This window comes from Macaca thibetana, chromosome 2 (genome assembly GCF_024542745.1).
Source record: "Macaca thibetana thibetana isolate TM-01 chromosome 2, ASM2454274v1, whole genome shotgun sequence".
Taxonomy (NCBI): Eukaryota; Metazoa; Chordata; class Mammalia; order Primates; family Cercopithecidae; genus Macaca; species Macaca thibetana.
In genome coordinates, this window is record NC_065579.1 from 26,731,463 (window position 1) to 26,753,237 (window position 21,775).

The 21,775-nt window shown below is 36.1% G+C and overlaps 1 protein-coding gene across 6 annotated transcripts in view; it reads left to right on the forward strand.

Annotated features, from left to right (window-relative positions):
* Positions 1 to 21,775, forward strand: part of ZNF385D (zinc finger protein 385D) — a 985,910-nt gene that overhangs the window by 955,831 nt on the left and 8,304 nt on the right. For all 6 annotated transcript variants that reach the window (XM_050779485.1, XM_050779489.1, XM_050779487.1 and 3 more), the window contains one exon: positions 11,743 to 11,976. In XM_050779485.1, the coding sequence (XP_050635442.1) occupies positions 11,743 to 11,976 (234 nt within the window). The remainder of the gene's footprint in view (positions 1 to 11,742; positions 11,977 to 21,775) is intronic.

A 21,775-nucleotide genomic window follows, 5' to 3' on the forward strand; every position in this document is an offset into this window, starting at 1 on the left:
CAGTTTGCTGTAGTTTAGAACTTCTGGAGTTATGTGATAGCTAATGGGAATAAGAGGAGAGATAAGTTTATATTTGGAATTTCATGAAAATCCAGTTTATATGGTTTCTGAAGACAAAAAGGGAATCTTGGCTTCTTAGAAAGAGGCCTGTTGGTTTTGCTGGGAAAGAGACACATTTGTTCCAGAATTGTATCATATTATTTTCCAAACAGCTCTAACAGTTTTTCAGTGGCCAACCTTTCTGTAAATAATCAGTAGACTTTTGATATCTCCTATTCCATATTTATTAGTATGTTTTCTCTAATATTTATTTATCCTCCAGCTCTGAAAAAATTATCTTTGACTGAAGATAACATAACATGGAAACTACTTTGAAGAGAGAAATTCTATCAAGAAATCATTGTATTATGTGTTGACCCCTATTTTTCTTCCTTCTTTGCAGAGAGAAAAATAATAATACATTGCTGTTTTGAGTGAAATGACGGGTAGTTTGAGTTTTAACTCAGCTTATAGTTGAAATTGAATGCTCAGGAGTTGCTGAAAAATTATTGGTTAAAAAATGGTTTCTCAATTTATGTAATTTTTCTCATTTCCTTTTCTATACTTCCATCCTCTTTGTCAACCATTTTCAATGATTTATCCAGTGGAATTTACTCCCTGAAAACTCCTTTTCTAGTTCCCTGAAATATGAAAAATCCTTTAATCTAGATGTCTGAGCAGTGTATTGTGGCAAGTGCATATCAGTTACATCATGGTATCTTTCTGGTGATTAAAACATTTTCTGCATAGTTAATCTATGAAGCACTAACATTGTAATGAAAAATGCTAAGTATTATAACTCTTGCACATATAATAAAATGCCTGAGTCCAGATGGGATAATGTTCTAAATTATTTCCATACTAAATATTTTATCATTGCACCCTTTATTGTGGGAGCTTATTTTCTTATCTTCAGGACAGCTCTATGGTACAAAGAACTGAAGAGCTGGCTGTTGTTTCTTCATTTTCATTGTATGTGCTGCCCAACAAGATTCTAGAGCAAGTATTTGTGTCCTAAATAACTTGGCATGGCTATCTTCACCTTTTACGGTCCCTACTCATTCTAAATTACCAGTCAGAGGTAAGCTTTCTCTCACTTTTTGTTCAACTTCAATTAGTAAAAGCTTTCAAGATTCATGATTTATCATGTCATAATTCTAATAGTTAGATATCATGGATAGTAAGGACACATGACAAACCCTTACTTTTAACCTAAAGCACATGGCCAGCAGGAAGAATTCCATTACTACGTGTGTTAAACAGATGAACTACCAAAGGCAGTCGCTGAAAAACCATACCTTGATTTCTTGCCAGATTTCAAACTGAGCTTTCCAATACACAGTTCTTCTCATTAATGAAACAGAAACTGTTACTGCAGCATGTAGTACTTTTTTCCTCTCATAGCTGTTGGAACAGGGGTGCTATCATTCATAGATTTTGGAGGGCTTTCTTTTCTTTCATTCTGCCCTACTGGAGGAAAAATAAAATCTCTATTAGAAGCATGAAAAGGCAGTTTCCTAATCTAGCGGCATCCAAATCACTTACAATACCTTCGGAGTAAATTGAGTTTCTTTTTGTCTTCCTTTTCCTTTCCCTTTTGTAATATCTATCCAGAAGCTCACGAATTTTGATAAAACTCACCCATTTGTCTTGGTGCTTATCAATTGTATGTACAATAGCCAGACCCACTCAATTAACTGGAACAAGGCCTAACAATCTTACCTTCTCATGAACTTAGGTTTGGATTAATTTATTTTGGCTTAAATTATATTTGGAGAGGATGAACTGTGATTTATACTAAACATCTGTGAACAAAGTGGAAAATTAATTCCCCTAGAAATATATAAACTCTAATTTAGGGAGAGAAAAGTTTATTCTTACAAAAGAAACCCTGGTTTAACTGATCAATAGAAGGTTATTTAGGCTCCCACTAGTATTTTTCTCTGCTCCAAAGATCAGAATGTGTCTCTATCCTTCCTCATTTGTTATCAAAAAGTGCATCTCTCAATAGAAATGTTTGTTGTTTAGGCTGGGCACGGTGTGGCTCACGCCTGTAATCCCAACACTTTGGGAGGCTGAGGAGGGCAGATCACCTGAGGTCAGGGATTCGAGACTGGCTGACCAACGTGGTGAAACCCCATCTCTACTAAAAATACAAAAATTAGGCAGGTGTGGTGGCAGCTACTGTAATCCCAGTTACTCAGGAGGCTGAGGCAGAAGAATCACTTGAACCCAGGAGGCAGAAGTTGCAGTGAGTCAAAATGGTGCCACTGCACTCCAGCCTGAATGATAGAGTGAGACTCTGTCTCAAAAAAAAAAAAAAAAAAAAAAAAAAAAAGTTCATTGATTAGGTAGTATCTAAAAATTTTTAAAAGAATTTTCTAATTTTTTTCAGGTTTCTCCCTTAGAGTGACTAGCTTCCCCTGGCTTGCCTGGGATGTTCCAACTTTAGCACTGAAAGTCCCATGTCGCAGGAACTCCCTCAGTTCCCTCAGGCAAACAAGGACACTGGTTACTCAATCTCTCATTTCCCTCTTCATGCATTCATGACTTGCTATTTAAATAACATTTAGCTTTACCACTGAGACCAGTTAATCTAAACCGGAAACTAATTGACAGATCTGTCAGTGGTGGTTCTTGAAGTGTGGTTCTCAGAGCAGCAGCAGCAGCAATATCTGGGAACTTGTTAGAAATGCAAATATTCAGACCTCACCCTATACATACTGAATCAGAAACTCTGGTGATGCGGCTGGGGCTGGGCAGTCTGTGTTTTGTCAAACTCTTTGGGTGATTCTGATGCATGCTAAAGTCTCACAATCACTAGTTTACAGTAATAGGATTCGTGAAAGTTCCCCAACGTCATGGCGCCATGATAGGGGTATGTTTTCAGAGTCAAAGGAGCATAAAGAAAAGAATGAAATAAATATTATTTGAAAATTTATAAGAGGAAAATGATTAAGGTTGAAACTTAGTTTAGGAGGTCAATGATATGCTCTTTTATTGCTATGCCAATTTTCAGTCTAGCACTTACCTGACAGGGATATAACTCCAACTTTTAAAAGATAAGCAAATGCCTAACAAATGTGATGGCAGCAGCATCCATGTTTATCAATTACCAACTGTCTGGCAGATGCTGTTCTAGCTATGTTATGGGGTATATTTATATACTAAATGAGTAGAGAATATAATCCTCATTGACTTAGAAATTAACGTATTGGCATGATGAGACATTGATATAGATTGCTGAGGTGATTGTTATCAACTAAGGACAATGCTGTGATATTAAATTAGGCTAATAAGACATGCCAGGGCTTCTTTCCTAGAATGAGTTCCTAGTTTATGGATTCTAAAGAAAGGAAAGAGGGCAATTTAGCTGGCAGAGGAAAAAAGTAATAATACTAACTCTAATCAGCTTATCTCTCTTTAAATAGAGACCTTGTATTCTGAGGGCGAGCTTAAGTCAAGCCGCCTGATCAGTCTTGTAACCACTGGAGAGATGAGCAGTGTTTGGACATGTCCCTAATACTATTATTGTCAGTCAGCCTTTTACATCTGCCTTTTTCTGTTGGCTTCTTTCTTTTTAGGTTGTGGGGGAGACCATTGTCTAGAGAGAATATGCGCTTTGACTTGGTGAAATCCCAGTTTTATCTAGGAAGGTCCATTTTGAGGGTAAGAGCATTTCGGAGATGTGGAGGTTGAAGATATACAGTAGGTCTCAGCTTTGGCCGGCCAATATTGGAACCTACTTACCTCCTCTGGGGGACTGGACAATTCGTGTCAAGACTCTGTACTTCAGGAACCTCTGCTTCTTCCTCCTACATGGTCCAATTTTGCTGCCCCTACTTCATCTCATTAGCTCAACCCTCAGTTGCCTGACCCAAGTCAAGGTGTGTGACCTGGTCCTGATCACCACCTCTTTTGGGGGGCTTCTGCAACTGTGCTCTGTCCTGGCAACCTGATTCTCTAGTCTGTTTATCCCCAAATTTGAATGAGTAATAGGAATTGCCTAAATTTTGGATAAATTATCCTACAAAAAGCATTCTCACATTGCCCTCTCAAATCACATGATCTTTGTAGAAAATGGCAAGTCCCTGTGAAAATAATTGATCTTTGGCATCAATAGGGAAATTCAGCTGGGCGCAGTGGCTCACACCTATAATCCCAGCACTTTGGGAGGCCGAGGTGGGTGGGTCATTTGAGGTCAAGCATTCAAGACCAGCCTGGCCCTCATAGTGAAACCCCGCCTCTACTAGAAATACAAAAAAATTAGCTGGGCATGGTGGTGTGTGCCTGTAATCCCAGCTACTCAGGAGGCTGAGACAGGAGAATTGCTTGAACCAGGGAGATGGAGCTTGCAGTGAGCCAGGATTGTGCCACTGCACTACAGCCAGGGTGACAGAGTGAGGCTCCATCTCAAAAAAACAAAAAAAGACCAGGTGCAGTGGCTCGCGCCTATAATCCCAGCACTTTGGGAGGCTGAGGTGGGCGGATCCTCAGGTCAGGAGTTCAAGACCAGCCTGACCAACATGGTGAAAACCCTTCTCTACTAAAAGTACAAAAAAATTAGCAGGGCGTGGTGATGCGTGCCTGTAATCCCAGCTACTCAGGAGGCTGAGGCAGGAGAATCGCTTGAACCCAGGAGGCAGAGGTTGCAGTGAGCCGAGATTGCACCACTGTACTCCAGCCTGGGTGTCAGAGCGAGATTCTATCTCAAAAAAAAAAAAAAAAAAAAAAAAAAAAAAGAGGGAAATCCAGAAGTTAAATTTTTTAAATGGGCTCTGCTTCTACCTTAATATTTTTCATTGGAATAATTTATGATCTAATTTGCATGTAATATATGTAGCACATAGTGAGTTCAACAGATAACCATTATCTATGTATATGAATCTATTCTCGATGTAGTTGCCTGAAACAGATAATAAATTGGACAGCTTTGAAAATCATCTCAAAAGTTTCAGTTCAATATTTTTGTTTTATAAATTTTAAAATCTCCTTTCTAAAATTTTTAATGCATACAAGGCTTGGGAAATTTAGTTCAAAAAATGTAAATGTAGAAAGAAATCGTATAGTCACCCAATCCCTTAGAACATTAGAGTTTCTTGCAGGCTACTATGGGGAAGAACTTGTCACTTGATGAAAAGTATACGTGATTACTTTTTGCATGGAACTACCAAGTCACAGACCATTAGAGACACAATGAAATCAGTTTGAAGTACAATTCATCTTTCTAATATTTTCTAGTAATACTTCTTCTAGCTTATTCTTCTCAAGGACAGGGAATTCATTGTTCCCTCCACTCTTTATATTAGAGTCCTATTACTCTTGCATATACAACTTATATTGCATTTATTTTTTACCTCCTGTAATTAACACAACATCCTGTATATGGATGGGTCCTATAAGACAGACCCCCAAAATTTTCAGGGCCAAGTGTACAAATGGAGACTATATGCCCTATATCTAAATATGTATCAAGTTTTACCCAGCAACTCCACACTTTGTTCCCCAGGAATTGTCTTTGTGACCTGAAGAATAAAGAATCCCCTCACCTGAATCAGCCTTGAGCCTAGTAGTAAAGCAGATTTGTAAGAACAGAGAGGAAGCTGTGCCCAAAGCCAGAACTTCTGGCTGGTGACTGGACCCACCCAAATCAGGTACCCTGCAAAGTGGAGTGGAGCACTTGATTTCTCCCCAGCCTCATTTGGTGGCCGTGGGATTTCTAGGCAGTTTAAAGCACTTTCTACAGCTATACCACTCTAGCAGATGGGAGTGAGGAATTTAGGGCAGGGGGACTTTTTCTGCTTAGACATATATTTTTGTGATTTGGGGGTGGCCAAATGTGTACTGTGTACAAAAACAGCCACTCTTTCTCTGGTTTCCAGATAGAAGTTGTGATATCTTCCAACCTCTCAAAACACACACACACACACACACACACACACACACACACACACACACACACACACACTCTCTTATGCACAGATATACACATATAGCCATACATGCACATACATACACGTAGACACATACACTCATAAGTGCACAAACACACACTTATAAACTCCCAGCTCTGTACTCTGGCCTTTGGGGCACCCAGTTCAGTTCTCACTTCCTTTTCCCATAATTCCCCTCTGCTCCATTGGTTACAGAACACTGTAGAAACTTTTTTTATTTTACAAGAAAAAAAAAAAAAAACCATATAAAGGGACTTTTAAGCACAGCCCAGTACCAAGGCCATTCCTGCCTGGGTCTAAGACTGTGGTATGGGCTCAATAAATTTTAGTTAAATGAAATAAAATTGGTAGAAAATGAACCACCAGGAATAATTTCTAAAGACTTTTTTTTTTTTTTGTCAGAAGCACCTTTTTATACTTCAGAATGTCAGCATATTTATGAGGAAGCAGCTGTTTTCTTCGTTTCCTAGCAAGTCTGAGTGAGACTTAAATTCACATAGGAAAGAAGAAAATAAATCAGATGTAATTCTGAGCCTTCAATCTACAGGAAAACATGATGAGCATCTTTGGGTTATAACACTAATCGCTGTTACCTGAGAGGAAACTCCAGTAACTCACCTTTGCTTTTTCCACTTAAGTTATGAAGTCTGTAAGCAGAGGAATAAATTTTTGCTCAGACCATGTAACTTGGCTGCTCCATGTTACTACCCAAAATTCAAGTGTTGATTTTTTTTGGAATCCTTTCTTATGCTTTATGGATTTTTTTTTTTTAAAGAAGTACTTACAGTGTTTTTATACAAGATGAAGGTCACAAATGGGCCACTTTGAATACTGACGTTTCCTTTGATTCTCAACTGAAGCCTCATTCCACAACGTATTAGCAATCTGTTTTGATGCCAAAGCCAAATAGCGACAGTTGTAATAATGAATATTTGCTACAGGGCACTGGCAGAAAAATGGCACAGAAATGCAAGCCCCAACCATCTCAAATCTTTCTCTTCTCACTGAATTTCACCCATTATTTTTAACTCCTTGTCACATATATTGTTCCAGAGTCTTTGGTGCAAAGAAATCTGAATCAGCCTTTGGGAAACAGTAAGAAAAGCGAATCATTTTCCTACTTTCTCATCTTTTGAGGGGGAAAAAAAGGTGCAGTTAAGTCTTGTGGTTTATTCTTACCATTCTGCACAAGAGGTTGGTTGAGAGCTATAGGTTTTCCTTTTCTTTCCTCCTTCTAAATGGTTTTGAGCAACTTAATACCTTAGCATAATGGATGTTTGGATATACATAATTAACTCTAGCTTGAGCCATGCTTAGTTTCTTTTATAGTCAAATGTTTAATATGTTATCTTTCAGCATGCATAATAAATCAAGACTAATTCAAATTATTTTATAAACAATTAAATTTTAAGCAATAAAAAATAAACGAAGAGCACGTGCAACTGAGCCAGACTGTGTTCAAATCATTTTTTTTGATTTGAAAATTTGAACTGTGTTCAAGTTTTCAAACACAGTTTGAAACTTGGTATGGTATGGAGATACCCCAATTTTGTTGCTATGATGATAATAAAAATGTTGTGCACCTCTTGTTTTTCTATGAGGATTGAATGAGTTAATACTTGTAAATATTTTAAAAGTGCTTCCACGATGATTAGCTATTATTGGTAATTTATTCATTGTTTTCTCTCAATATTTATTGAGTGCCCATTTCATGCCAAGGATAAGTGCAAGAATATAGCAATGAACAAAGCAGATTAAGAATTATTAAGTTTATAATAATAGTTATTATTTCAAGTCTTTATGGGATATCTCATAAACTATTTTGTCACTAAGTACATGATCTATATTTATTGGCCTTCTTATCCCAATGGCTTGGGATAGAACTTAGCACAAAATAGTTGCTTAATAAAGGTTGATGGAATAAAGTTGAGTGCATGAGTAACTGCAGTTAAGATAATAAGCACTAGATTTCGCACTGGGAGATACAATGTCAAGTCTTAGTTATTATCTCAGAGCACTATGTGACCTTGAGAAATTTTCTGAAACTTCTCTATCTAAAAATTAAGAAAACTGTGCTCTAAAGCCATGAAGGTTCTTTCTGACTATGATTCTACAAAATAACTTTAATGATGCACCATTTGTTGACTGGTTATAATTCTGTTTTTCTTGAAGTAATAAACTTTAATTTTAGAATAGTTTTAGATTTGCAGAGAAGATATAAGAATATATCAGAAAGTTCCCATATACCCTGCATCTAGCTTCTCTTATTGTTAACATCTCACATTAATATGGTACATTTGTCACAACTAATGAATCAATATTTATACATTAGTGTTAACTAAAGCCCATTCTTTATTTGATTTTCCAAGTTTTTACCTAATGTTCTTTTGCCCTAGAATCTCATTCAGGATCCCACATTACACTGAGTTCTCATATTTCCTTAGGTTCCCCTAGACTGTGATAGTTGTGCACACTTTCCTCGTTTTGATAGTCTTGCTAATTTTGAGGAGTACTGGTCAGGAATTTGATAAATGTCCTTAAGTTTAGCTCTGTTTTCTGTTTTTCTCATGGTTAGACAGGGGTTATGAGCAGGAAGACTGCAGAGATAGTTTTCATCACATCATGTCAAGGGTATATGCTGTTAACATTATCATTCATTTAAGATTCTATTTTAACATGTGGATAATAATTATTTATAACTGGTCATTTAATGTACCATATTAAAGTAAACTTCTTTGCTATATGTAATTTTGTATGCATTATATAGAACAGTTGACTTTCTTTGAATAAGCCATAATGCTAAAATATATTTACGTTACTTTCTTGGTTTAAAAAACACCCTTTATCACTGCTAAAACAAAGGTAAGTGAAAAATCCATGACTCCTTATAAATTAATAGTATTCCTATCTTTATGGAGTCAAGTTCTACATATTACATTTAAGATAAAAATGTAATGTTATATTTCTTTCACACTAACTACATGCTTAGAAAATAACAGATTTATGGTTAGCTATGTGGTCAAAAGTATTCCACAAAGTAGATGCACCAGAAGTTGAGTGTTGATATTAATTCCCCTAAGCCTGTCTCATGCAAGGAACTTGCCTTAAGAAATGTTAATACTTCACTAAGCCCTAGGCATAGAGAATCTGATGTCTCTAATCTTCTGTTGTCTTTGGTATAAATGTACATTATTTTCTGTGGTCAGAGAAACACTAACGTAGATGTCACAGGAATCGAAAGATTCATGGTTTTGTTTATTCTATGCTTTTGTCAATAACTTGCACTATAAATAGGAAAGTTAGTTTAGGATTACTATGATCTATGCTATGTGCCATTTTCAGATTAAGACCAAATAAACAAGTCAATCCAGAGGAAAAGTTGTTAGAGCAGGGTAGTACTAGGGAAATCTTTACCCTAGTAGATTTCAATGAAGTAAACACCCACAGTATCACACTAGCTTCAGTGTGTGGCCAAACTAAGTTTAAATATAATATCTGTATTTACGGTTATCACTCCTGATAGAGCTGATCCTAAGAACAATTTAGTGGTTTTAGCCCACTGCTCCTTGTGACCTTACTGTGGAGAATCACAGTCATGGCCAAGAGTATCATTCCTAACTTTCTTTCTTTTCTTTTTCTTTTTTTTTTTTTTTGCCTCAAAATCTAATTTTCTTGTTCCATGAAACACTTGGCTCTGGCTCACAATATACTACTTGTGTGTCCTTGGGACATTTTCTTAACTTCTGGAGTTTTCTCATTTTCTCAGCTCATTACTGTGGAATTATTTTATAAATACATACACTTTATACAATATAAAAAATGGAATTGTTTTATAAATATATACAATTATTTTAAGTATATAAAACACCTAGCAAATTAACTACTTGTTGTTTATTCACAGTTACATATACTCATGCTTTCAAACAATCATTTCTGGCATATAGGGGGCAATAAACAGCTATGGCACCATCTTAAAGTTGTTATGTTTTATTCCATCTCTAGGTTCTCAGAGATATTTTTTGCCTGTCACTTCTTATTTTAATAATGGTACCTTAACAGGCAAATAAAAACTAATCAGGGAGTGGAAGTTTCAGTGTGCAAGGGAATAAATGTATTCTAATGACATAACTTAGTGTTAGGGTAATTTTATTTATTTTTCTCTAGCCATGAGACACATATTTGCAGCATGATTTTGAAAACTTGGTTGGTGAATGTTCTTTATGACACTGAAAGAGACTTACTTGATGATCTTAGCAGGTAAATAAGTGATTGAAAGTGTGTGAAGTGTCAGGCAAAGAAAATAAGATCCAGATGAATTTTTTTATACAACAGCCCTTAAACAAGGATTCATTTCTCTTTTTATTGACTAGTGTTTCTGATGCCCTATTTAGAAAAGCAATAAAAAACCTCACCTATATTTTCACCCCGATGCCTGGAAGAAAGGGGATATCCCAGTTAACAGTCATTCTGTAGCTGCAGTCAACTCTTGATAGCAATGAACTAACAAGAAGTAAGCGTTTATGCAGACAACACTTAATTGCAGACAGACCATTGGTCCTTATATCCTTGCCAAGTCTCTTTATCATGAACTTTTCAACGTAGCATTAGATAGTGACCATAGCAGTATATGGAATGAGAGACAGTTTCAATAGCAGATGTAGCTGGAGAGGCAGCCTAGGAATATTTTGGAGAGGAAGTTAAGAACCAGCTGAGAGGCCAAAAAATAGTATATGGGTAGATAGGATATGAGTGTAGAGCTTATTTGCAATTTGTTATTGGGTATGGCAAACATTGCTAACATAACAGTGACTGGCATATTTGGAAGGGGAGCTGTGCATACCCGAATAAAGTTAAGACAGGGTAGTTTTACTTTGGAGATTGATCTCTCCAGATTTAGCATCAGACTTTAGAGCCAGAAGGGTTGTAGAGTGACAGTGCCTCAACATTTTCGTGATCATTTAACTCTTAGAACAATGTGACAACAGCATGGTGTGGCCATCCTGTGAATTCCTTGTGAATAGTGGCTACTGATGTCTGAATATTTTTGCCACAAACTCCCTGCGTACAGCTTGGTACAGGGCATGTATTTAATAGATACGCCAGACTAGAATTCTTCTTCTTTTGATGTTGATGATTTTTGTACCTTGGGTTGAATTGTAACTCTTTGTAAGTAGAGCAATGATTTTCTGAACTGTTGATCTGGTCAAAGCAATTATGGCATCAGGCCTCCAATTTCTCTTTTTCTTTTTCTTTTTGGATAAATATTGCAAAAGGATCTGTACCTGTTTTTTAATTAAAAAAGAAAGAATGAAAGAAAGTAGCAAAATAGACAAGTAGTAAAGAAATTCAAAGTATCTTAAAAGCATTTATCTTCTATTTTAATTGTTTAAAAATCTAGAAAAAGCCATTTAGAAATATGCATTGAGAGACTGCAATATATTATAAATATTATTGTACTAAGGCTATGTGTTAACAAGAGAAATTTGTGGATGTTTACCCCATAGAATATTTTAAACTTGTATTTATGTTGATGTTCAAGAATCATCTGAAAGTGTTATTTTAATACATGAAATTAAATATGGTCATCTGTGTAAATTTTTTTATGAGGTGATTGATGCGTCCTTGAAAAACAGCAATTGCTAGCTGCTCTTATCATTATAAGCAGAATGCAATATTCGTGATACATTCCTGAATAGGGAATGATAATATCACTGTTTTTCCCCCTTTTTTCTGTGTTTTTTGAATACAGATGGTACTGCAGGGACACCAGCAATATCAACGACGACAACTGTGGAAATCCGCAAAAGCAGTGTTATGACAACTGAGATCACCTCTAAAGTGGAAAAAAGCCCAACGACAGCCACTGGCAATAGCTCATGTCCTTCTACTGAGACCGAGGAAGAAAAGGCAAAACGGCTTCTTTACTGTTCGCTATGCAAGGTTGCTGTCAACTCCGCCTCGCAGCTGGAGGCGCACAACAGTGGTGAGATGCAGCGATTTCTTTTTGTTTCAACAGCTCTGCAATTATCTTCCTCTGAATAGATTAGATCTTTTGCAGCAGGGGACAAAGGGGTAGAGGAAAACTGGCAATTATTACATGGAAATCATTAACCATTAAAAAATAAAAATGACAAGCAAAGTGTCATTTATATAGGGACAAGAGGTGGTTTCCAGGGCTTGAAGACCATGGGGTGTGTGTGTGTGGGTGTGGGTGTGGGTGTTTTTAAACATTAGGAGATAAAATGAAATATAGTCCTAAAATATGTTTTGCATTTATACGATTTCTAGTTTATATATTTCCATGCATTTGCCTCTAAGTGACATTTTCTAAAACTGTGCCCATAGTACTGTTGAAAAATGTGTAGTTGCATGACTCTAAGCACCTTTGGTTAAAACCCCTCTATTTTGATTTTTATGAAAAAATAATGTTATTTGGGCTAAATCTATGGGACTGGACAATTAAACTTAAGAAAGTGTTTATTGTGTGCAGCCATTCAGATGTGATTTCTAAATCTACTCTTTTTATTTACTCTTTCCAACAACTTTGCAGTAACTTAAAAATGTTATTCTTTTCAATTGTTTGAGGCTCAGAGAAGGCACGGAACATAACCAATTAAGTTACAGAACCATGATTTGAACCCAGATCTGTCTGACTTCAACACTAATTCCCATAGCAGGGAGGAAAATACTGGAATACTGACAAGCCAGGACAAAATTCTCATATATTCTCTCCCAATATGCTCATATTTTGCTGCTCTGTATGTGTGTGTATATACATATATGCCCCCCCATCTGTGTACACACACACACACCCCACACACACACACATGCACACACTCTCAATCAACTATCAGCTTTTCTCTAAAGACTGGATTCATTGCCAAAATCAACTTTTCTCTAAAAGACTGGGTTCGTTGCCAGGACTCTGTCAGCAACTATAATAGAAGAAGAATCATTTGTGAATCATGCCCTGAGTTAATATTGCAGCTGTATGTTGAGTCATTGACCAGCCATTGTGCTGCACTGGTAATATTCAAGTATTGACTTCAAGACTCTACGGAGTAATAGCAGATGGAGAACAATTCCTTCAGCACATACCTTCCTCCTGCAAAAAACATTAGTTGCAGTAAGAGTTCAGGTACTAAGAAACACAGAAAGGTACCTGGCCTTAAGGCAGAATCTATACCTTGCAGATTTTCCATGTGTTTATTCATGCAAATACGTTTCATCTTGAATGTAAGATATTTGGGAGAGTATAAACATCATTGGCATTCCATTTATTTCCATTTATTTCTCAAGGATCCTTGCCCATTCCACATAGTGACTGAGAAACACATTCCTTTTGAGGAGGCATCAATTTTGAGACTAGAGTTTATTTATCAAGAATTTCGGCAGGGTGTGGTGGTTTACACCTGTAATCTCAACACTTTGGCAGCTGGGGTAGGAGAATCACTTGAGACCAGGAATTTGAGACCAGCCTGGGCAACAAAAGGAGACCCCCATCTCCACAAAAAAATTACAAAAAAAAAAAAAGTGTTAGCTGGGCATGATGGCATATGCCTGTAGTTGCAGCTGCTCAGCAGGCTGAGGTGAGAGGATCTCTTGAGCCTAGGAGATTGAGGCTATAATGAGCCATGATCGTGCCACTGCACTCCAGCTTGGCTGACAGTGAGACCCTGTCTCAAACAAACAAACAAACAAACAAACAAATAAATAGAGAGTTTTTCTTCTTGAATTCTTATTAGAAACATCTGATTAAGAAACAAAGAAGGAATTACTTGTCAAATTAGGGCAACATTTTTCCTATTCTGCTTCTAGGTCCTTATCTCTACTTTGTGTGTCAAAATTACCCCAGAGCTTTAAAAATGTGTGTACCCAGGCGCTATGCCCAGGGATTCCGATTATTATATCCAAGTCATGGGAAGCTGTAGTTTTTGGAGAAAAAATAAATAAAACTTCAGTGTTTTGCAGGCAGAGCTGAGAACTATTATAAGAATCTTATCCAAGAGTTTAAGGAGGTGAAATGTGACTATCACCGTTTACTTGAATTCCCTTGTAAGAGTGTTCTCTCTGAACCTTACGCCTACTCAGTGGACCACAGCCACTTGCCTTCTTTCTAAGCTGCTCCTCGAGTTTCCTTTTCCCTGTATTTTCCTTCCTGCATCAGAGATCTTTTTCTGTTCTGAAAAGAACCCACTCCAGAATCCCGGCCTAATGCTCATTTTAGAGCTCTACTTAGACTTGTACCAGCAAGCTATGTCAGGTCTAATGGTAGCAAAGGAAGAAGAAAAGACACATAAATAGATGCTGTTTGACCCCCTTTGTCCACCATTTTTGATCTTCAGATTCAGCTTCTATTATTTGTAACTTGAACAGTGTTGGGAGGCTCCCCATGTCTAGGATTTCCTCTAGATATTGATAAATGTGAATGCAATCTTACCTGCACTAAACAACTGCCACATGCATGCTGGCTCCGTCTATATCTTCTCCCTAAGATGTGGTATGAGGAAATCCAGGGAACAAAATAAGGAAGAGAAAATCTAGAGATACCTGCTCTTCTGCCAGGAATACTAGCCACCAATGTAGGATTAATTGTATGATCATTGTGGTGTGTTTCAGCTTGGACTCGCTCAAAAGCAGATTTGGAGACATGGATTTGAGAGCAAATAGTTTCTTAGGGAGGCAAAGGAGGTTAAGGGAGTGGGTAAAAGAAAGAGGGAAAGGAAGGCAGCTCAAATGGAATGCGTGATGTAGCCAGTTACCAAGTTGGACCATTGGGACTGACCAAATGAAATGGTCAGACTTTCTGGGCTGCACTCCGTTTCACTGTGTTAAACATAAAAACTTCTAATAGTCATGAAAAATGACAGAATTAAATTAATTCCAATTCTATTTCTTCATATTTATAATCACCGTGCTATCATTGTTAATTTATAATCTAATGTTTACATTTTTTTAAAAAAGATGTAATGCCACAGGGCTTAAATGCATGAACTGTGCCCTTAGTGAGCTCAAAGTATTTGGAACTGTTATGAACTTACTAATGACACAAAAACTTGTTGCTGAATTTGTGTGTATCTGGAGCTCATGTGGTGTCTGTTATAAGATAAGCAATAAAAATCTGTGAATTTAATATACACTAAATCTTAATAGTAACCACATTAATTGTTTAAAATATAGACTAACAAAATATTTTTTAGGGAGTAGTCCTTTATCACTGATGTTATTTAGAGTTTCCAGATCATAGTGCTGGTAGAAAATAGATTGCCTAGGCCATTTAGTTCATTTAATGATTGTTTTCTAAATTCTCTTTAAATATACCCCTCCATTGTCTGCATTCAGAGAAGACCGCAATCAATGCCCCATCTTTAGACCTCCACTGTCTCCTACACTTATCCCTGCCTCTCTAATAGTGCTTCAAAAACACTGCTCTGCTTTCTTTCAGAGCCAGATACGAGAAAGCTAGTGTTAAGATTGGATTATATTTTCAGGGAACCAGGTTTGAAGGTCAATTCTGGTCTGAAGCAGCCAGGCTGCAGGGTGGGAAAATGTTTCCCATGCATCCAAATAATAGTTCTAAGTGTTTTTCTTGTTTTTCCCCTTTAGAAACATATTATATACATAAAATAGGGTCTGTAGCATTAAGTATAGAAATGTGTATCTATGAGAGGAAAGCCAATGATCTTTCAAAACATGTTTTTCAATCTTAGAAAATGCATTCTGCATTCTAAACAAATGACCCCAGGCAAATTTTGGGAATGCGACTTCCATTAGACACTGTCAGCGGTATAGGACAGCAGAATGGACTAGAAGTGATAAGACTTAAATTTTGCCCCCAGATATGCAGAGAACATTTCTATAGACCTGGGCAAGCCAGTTGTCCTCTCTGGGCTTTTGTATATATATGTCTCTCTATCTCTCTTTCTCTTTCTCTTTCTCTTTCTCTTTCTCTGTTGCTAATGGAGTTAAGAAGCCATATTGGCATTTTTAAGGATCAAATATTATGTCATGATTATTAGTATGACCACAGCTGCTGCTGGCATTATTTGGGGATCAATTATGTTCTTTCATTTGCTTTCCCTTTGTATTTTTCACTAGTGTGTAATCGTTTGGAGTTGTAATTAATTGATATGTATTCCGTAAGATTGGAATACAGGATTTGAACAGAGGCATTCCTACTTCGATTTTTTTTTAAATTTGGAAAGGGAAGTACCTCTTTTGAGCTAACTAGTGGTGTTTACAACACAGTCTAAGAATTTTTTAAACACCTTAAGAGGATATAGTCTTTTAAAGAGATTTGGAAGCCCTTCCCTCGACTTGTATGCTACAGATACAAATATTACAAAAGATGTTTTTCTTTTTCTTTAAAAAAATTTCCCCCCACAAAAAAAAATTCCCCCAAATATCCTAGTAGGTAGTGCTTTGCTTAGCTAATTTTGATGGTTTTCTCTTTATAATTTGAAAGAAAAAAAGAAGAAAACCTTTGAGTTAAAGCTCATTACTAATTTGGGCAGATTTTTCTGGTAATGACTTGAAGTAGTAACATTGGATAATTTTTGCTAAACACATTCTAGTTTTTGTTTTATATCTCTAGACAGAGCTTATTCTGTCCCCTTACCAAGTTTCAATATGAAGAAAAGATAGTTATCAAATGACAGACTTTACTAAATTTTAAAATGCTTAGAGAGTTCTAAACTTTTGCCTTAACAAAAGCAACAATGTAAAAAAGAAGGATGAGAAGATTGATTAAAATTTATTGAGCAGATCGAAGTGTCAAGAATAATCCTTAAAACAATAAATGCATTTAATACAACATTTCAATAAAGCAGATAATTTCCTTTTTAAAAATAAATGAGGACATTGAAGCACAAAGAAACCTAAGCTCACACAGCTAATGGAGGCAAAATCTGTCCCACACAATTCTAGAGCCTGAGCTCATAACTTTCTTTTTACAAATGAAAAAAAATAGTTGTATTTGTTTATCAATCTGTATTGATGTCTAATACCCCAGTTAATTTTCCTTGACTATCTACTATGAGAAAGACCTAGTCATTGTCTTCAAGAAGTCCATGTCTAATTGTGACTCTGTATTCAGAAGTGAAATACATACTTGTTTCATGTGAAAAGCTCATTTAAGCCATTCAGCTGTGGTCAGTGTTCATGACCTTATTGCTATTAAGGCCCAAAGATTGTTTGCCACTTCTATTTAACATCTTCTAGGGTAATGATAAGGCTTCCCTTTAATTGAAAATAAAGATAGAGACTCATCTATCACAATTCTTCTGTTGTAACTTCTTTAAACTTTCTACAAATGATTAAGAAAACAGCCTCTTAACTCCCTGTGCTCCACACGGCCATACAGGGTATATTTGAATATTAGAGTTGTACTATCTAAAATGACAGCCACTAGCCTCAGGTGGCTATTTAAATTGAAATTAATTGCCAGTCCCATTTCTCTGTTGCAGTGCCCTCATCTCAAGTGGTTAAGAGCTACACATGGCTAATGGCTACCATATTAGCCATACATTTGTATAGATATAGAATCTTTTTATCGTCACAGAAGTTTCTATGTACTAGAGCTATAATTCATAAATAATATGTTTGGGGGATTGTGATAGTAAATGATTTGAGGCATATTACCTAATAAAACAATTTTTACATCACTGTGAGCATTTAGGGTTTACTAATTTCACATTTGGTGACTTCTCACTGATTAACAACCAGAATGAGTGACTTCTTTAATGTGTCAAGATGCATTTTCTGGCTGTGTTGTTTTATATGACTATTCTTGTTAAATGAGGTTTCATGTGCAAAACAGTGAAATGTTCAACCTGTGTCATTTTTCCCATCTATGCCTCATATAAAATCACTGATACTTAAAACATTTCTGAAATTATACATGTGAAAATCTGTTACTACTGAGGACTTGGAGCTTAAAGTTGATAGGTGGGCAGGCTTTTGCTTTTTACGTTATGTACTTTTGTGCTCTTTGAATTTTCTGCCAAGAACATCTGTTGCTTTCATTAACAAAATAAAAAATAAATAAAACTAGTTTACACAAAAAGCAAACAAGAGCACTGCTTTTATAAATAAGACAGCATTATATTGCATTTATACTATGGAAGTGTGATTAATTTGTCCATTTACTAATTGTTGCATGTTAATAAGTTTAAGACCTTTCGCTAGGCTTTCTTGGGGGAATGGATATAGAAGCAATGTGGTGTTTTTCATGGCCTTAAGGAAGGGCTTCGTTTTTAAGGAGAAGAAATGGGTGCATATAAAGATTTTTTCAGTGTGTGTCTGGAGAAGCATGGGAGAGACTTAGTGTTTTATCTAGTCACACTTTCAGGGCGTTATGGATAAAGAAAGCTTTTTGGATGTTGACGATATTTCTCTTCACAGGCTGGAATTTCAAGGCTTGCTGCTATATTGATTTCGCACATTTGTCTCCACTATCAGATAAGCCATGTGTTCTGCCCATTGGGTCCCTCAGCCTGCAGACTCTTCCCTGGGTTTCCTTTGGTCACATGGTCCATTGTGTGGCTTGTCTCCTATCCCATAATGACTTCAGAACTTTCCCTCCAGGACCATTTCTGAAAAAAAAGCATGTTTATTTTTTTCTCTGTTTTAGACTTCTTGTGTTCTTTGTCTCTATTTTCACCTTTCCAAATTGGACTTCGGATATATTACTGGTAAATCAGCAAATTACTTTCAACCGTGGAACTAATAGAAATGATAGAATTTTTTTTTTCCCTCATTTGGGGCAATATTTGGTCACCTGATACCTAGATGCCATTCCAGGTGCTTAATGTTTTTTGATATTCTAATAATGTAAACCAAAGCTTTCTTCTTTAGGAAAAAATTAACATGGAAAATCCATACTATATAGGAGGTCAACATAATAAAAGGTTAACTTGATATTTAGAGATTTATAAAGAACACATGGAGGTGTTTGATGCTAATTACACATTCCAGGTATGTAGATTTGAGAGCGTTTTCCTTCCTTAGGACACACCAGAGTTATAATACTATTATACCAAATATCATAAATAAACACCTTAGCAAAAAAAAAAACACCTTTGCATTTTGCTGTTTGTATGGAGACTGACCATGACCACTTTACTGCCTATTTATAAGCTGAATCATTGAGCTTGTCAATATGATGGTAACTAAATTATTGCTGGCAATTGTATGAGTTTGTTAAAAATCTAGTCAGATGCTATTAAATAGTATTTAATGAGCCTTCTGAAAAACTAAACTTAAAGGTATTCAAATTTATTTTAGAGAGGGGCAAAATTTTTAGACTATGCCAACTAGATTTCCCTATAAAGTAAACTCCTCTGAAACTTTCCTTGTAATTTTTAGAAAATAATTTGGCAGTTTGAATCGAGAGACTTAAAAATAGTTATATTCTTTGTCCCTATAATACCACTTATGAAAAGCTATCCCAAGGAAACAATCAAAAATGTGATAAAAGATTTAATGAGTAGGATGCTCATTACAACATAATTATATAGGGAAATAAAAGGAAATAATACAAATGTCTAATATTAGATAATGGTTAAATATATCATCTCTGTGTATTATAAGTCTATGCTGTCATTAAAAATCATGTGCATTTCTAAAAGTATATATATAATTTCACAGGAGTTTTATGCAAAGCCACTTTAGCTAATTTATCCCAACTTTTTAAAATGCACGTGTACAAATAGAATATAAAAGACTGGTACATGATAACTATTATTAATATTTTGATATACCTCTAGTTGGTGGAATTAGGGGCTTTTTTTCTTAATTTGTTTTTTAAATTTTTCTTATGACCTAATAAATTATTTCTAATGTGTGACTTATTTAATTTTTTAGTCATTTGCCAGTTTTCCTGTTTACCTATCTTTTCTTTATGCCAGTACCAAACTTGAAAGTCAGCTAAAATGAGGAATTATGAGAATGATGGGAAATAAAAGGGAAGGCTAGTCCCTTGCCCCCATAGTAACTTGATTTTTACAGATAAAAGCATAATATGTATCTTTCCCCCAAATACTCCAAAATAAACAATTAAGCAGAAAGCTATATATATACACACACACACACACACACACACACATATACACACACACACACACACACACACATATATATATATATATATATATGATTTCTTGGAGCCTTATGCTGTGCTGAATTTAGACTGTGGTCGAGGTATGATTTCACCTTTCAGAAATCATGAAGCTTTAAGTGAAGGTATTCGTCAGTGCCAGCCTTTTAGAAGTGGTAAGGGAAAAATAGTCCACTTAGCTCCTTGCAGAGTCTCTCCTCAGAGGAAAGAGCGTAGTACAGAAGTAGACTTGTGACTGCCTAGCTGGGCCATCACAAAAGAAGGGACAGCCTTGCAAGATGTTTACATGATGTTGAAGCCAGAGGAGACCACCAGCCAGACAGCGCCACATCCTTGCAAAGTGTCACCGTTTGTGGCGCTCTGCTCAGTAAAAAGAGCATTATGAGAAAAAGCAGGGGGTGGGGGCGGGGATGGACGGAGAATTGTAGACTCAAATTCCAAGTTTAGAAAAGACAGTATTAACAAAATTGAAAATTAAAGATTTGTGTGTAACTGAATTCAGGTGGCTTAGAAATTGTTAGTGGATTTCTTCTTTTTTTAAAAATTATTTATTATTATTATTATACTTTAAGTTCTAGGGTGCATGTGCATAACGTGCAGGTTTGTTACATATGTATACTTGTGCCATGTTGGTGTGCTGCACCCATCAACTCGTCAGCACCCATCAACTCGTCATTTACATCAGGTATAACTCCCAATGCAATCCCTCCCCCCTCCCCCCTCCCCATGATAGGCCCCAGTGTGTGATGTTCACCTTCCCGAGTCCAAGTGATCTCATTGTTCAGTTCCCACCTATGAGTGAGAACAGGAACTTAGCTAGAAATTTACTTTCTTCCTGCCAAGGACATCCAGTAATGCTTCTTTGTGACCACAAGCTAGTAACTTAGTCTTTCTGAGTCTCAGTTTATTATCTCCTAAATGGGGATAATAATAGCACCTAACTCATAGGATAGCTGTGAGTAGGTAAAAAATTTAGCACAGTATCTGAAACGTATTACAGATTTAATACAAAGGGGTTCTTCTAATATTAATTATGTTTATATTATTGCACATTTTATCTCATAAATGTAAATGCTTTATAATTAAGAATATATTTTACTAAATTTTAGCTGTATTTTGCTACCCTTACTGCCTACTGAAGCTTTAAGATCTTATAAAACTATCTAATAGTTATTCAATTATGACTGACAATATGTTACTAAATGTATAAGGTTACACTGTATAACAGTTCTACTCCATTTAATAGTGAGTAGTAACCCTAGAGTCAAAGCTACTAGCTGAAGTTCCCTTCCCCAATGTTGCCATAATCATATGTATACCTGTGTGTGTGTGCATGTGCATGTGTGTGTAAGTGTATGTTTATAACATATGGGTATATTTAATTGTCCTATCTTTTCTAGCTTCTATGAAGAGACTATGCTTAAATAATAATTCTAACAACCCAATGACTCTGAAAAGATGGGTGTTTCTAAAATGTTCACATATGTCCCATTTCTATTCTTCCTCTAGAAACATGACATAGATGGGTCTTAGCTTGCCAAAGATATTCTGAGAAGCACCATATTTTCTGAATCTTTGCCTGCTATTGCTGAGCCATACTATTGGGGCCAAATCTCTTAAATTTTCCATTATCTCCTGAACACTTAATACTCAATGCTGAGACAAG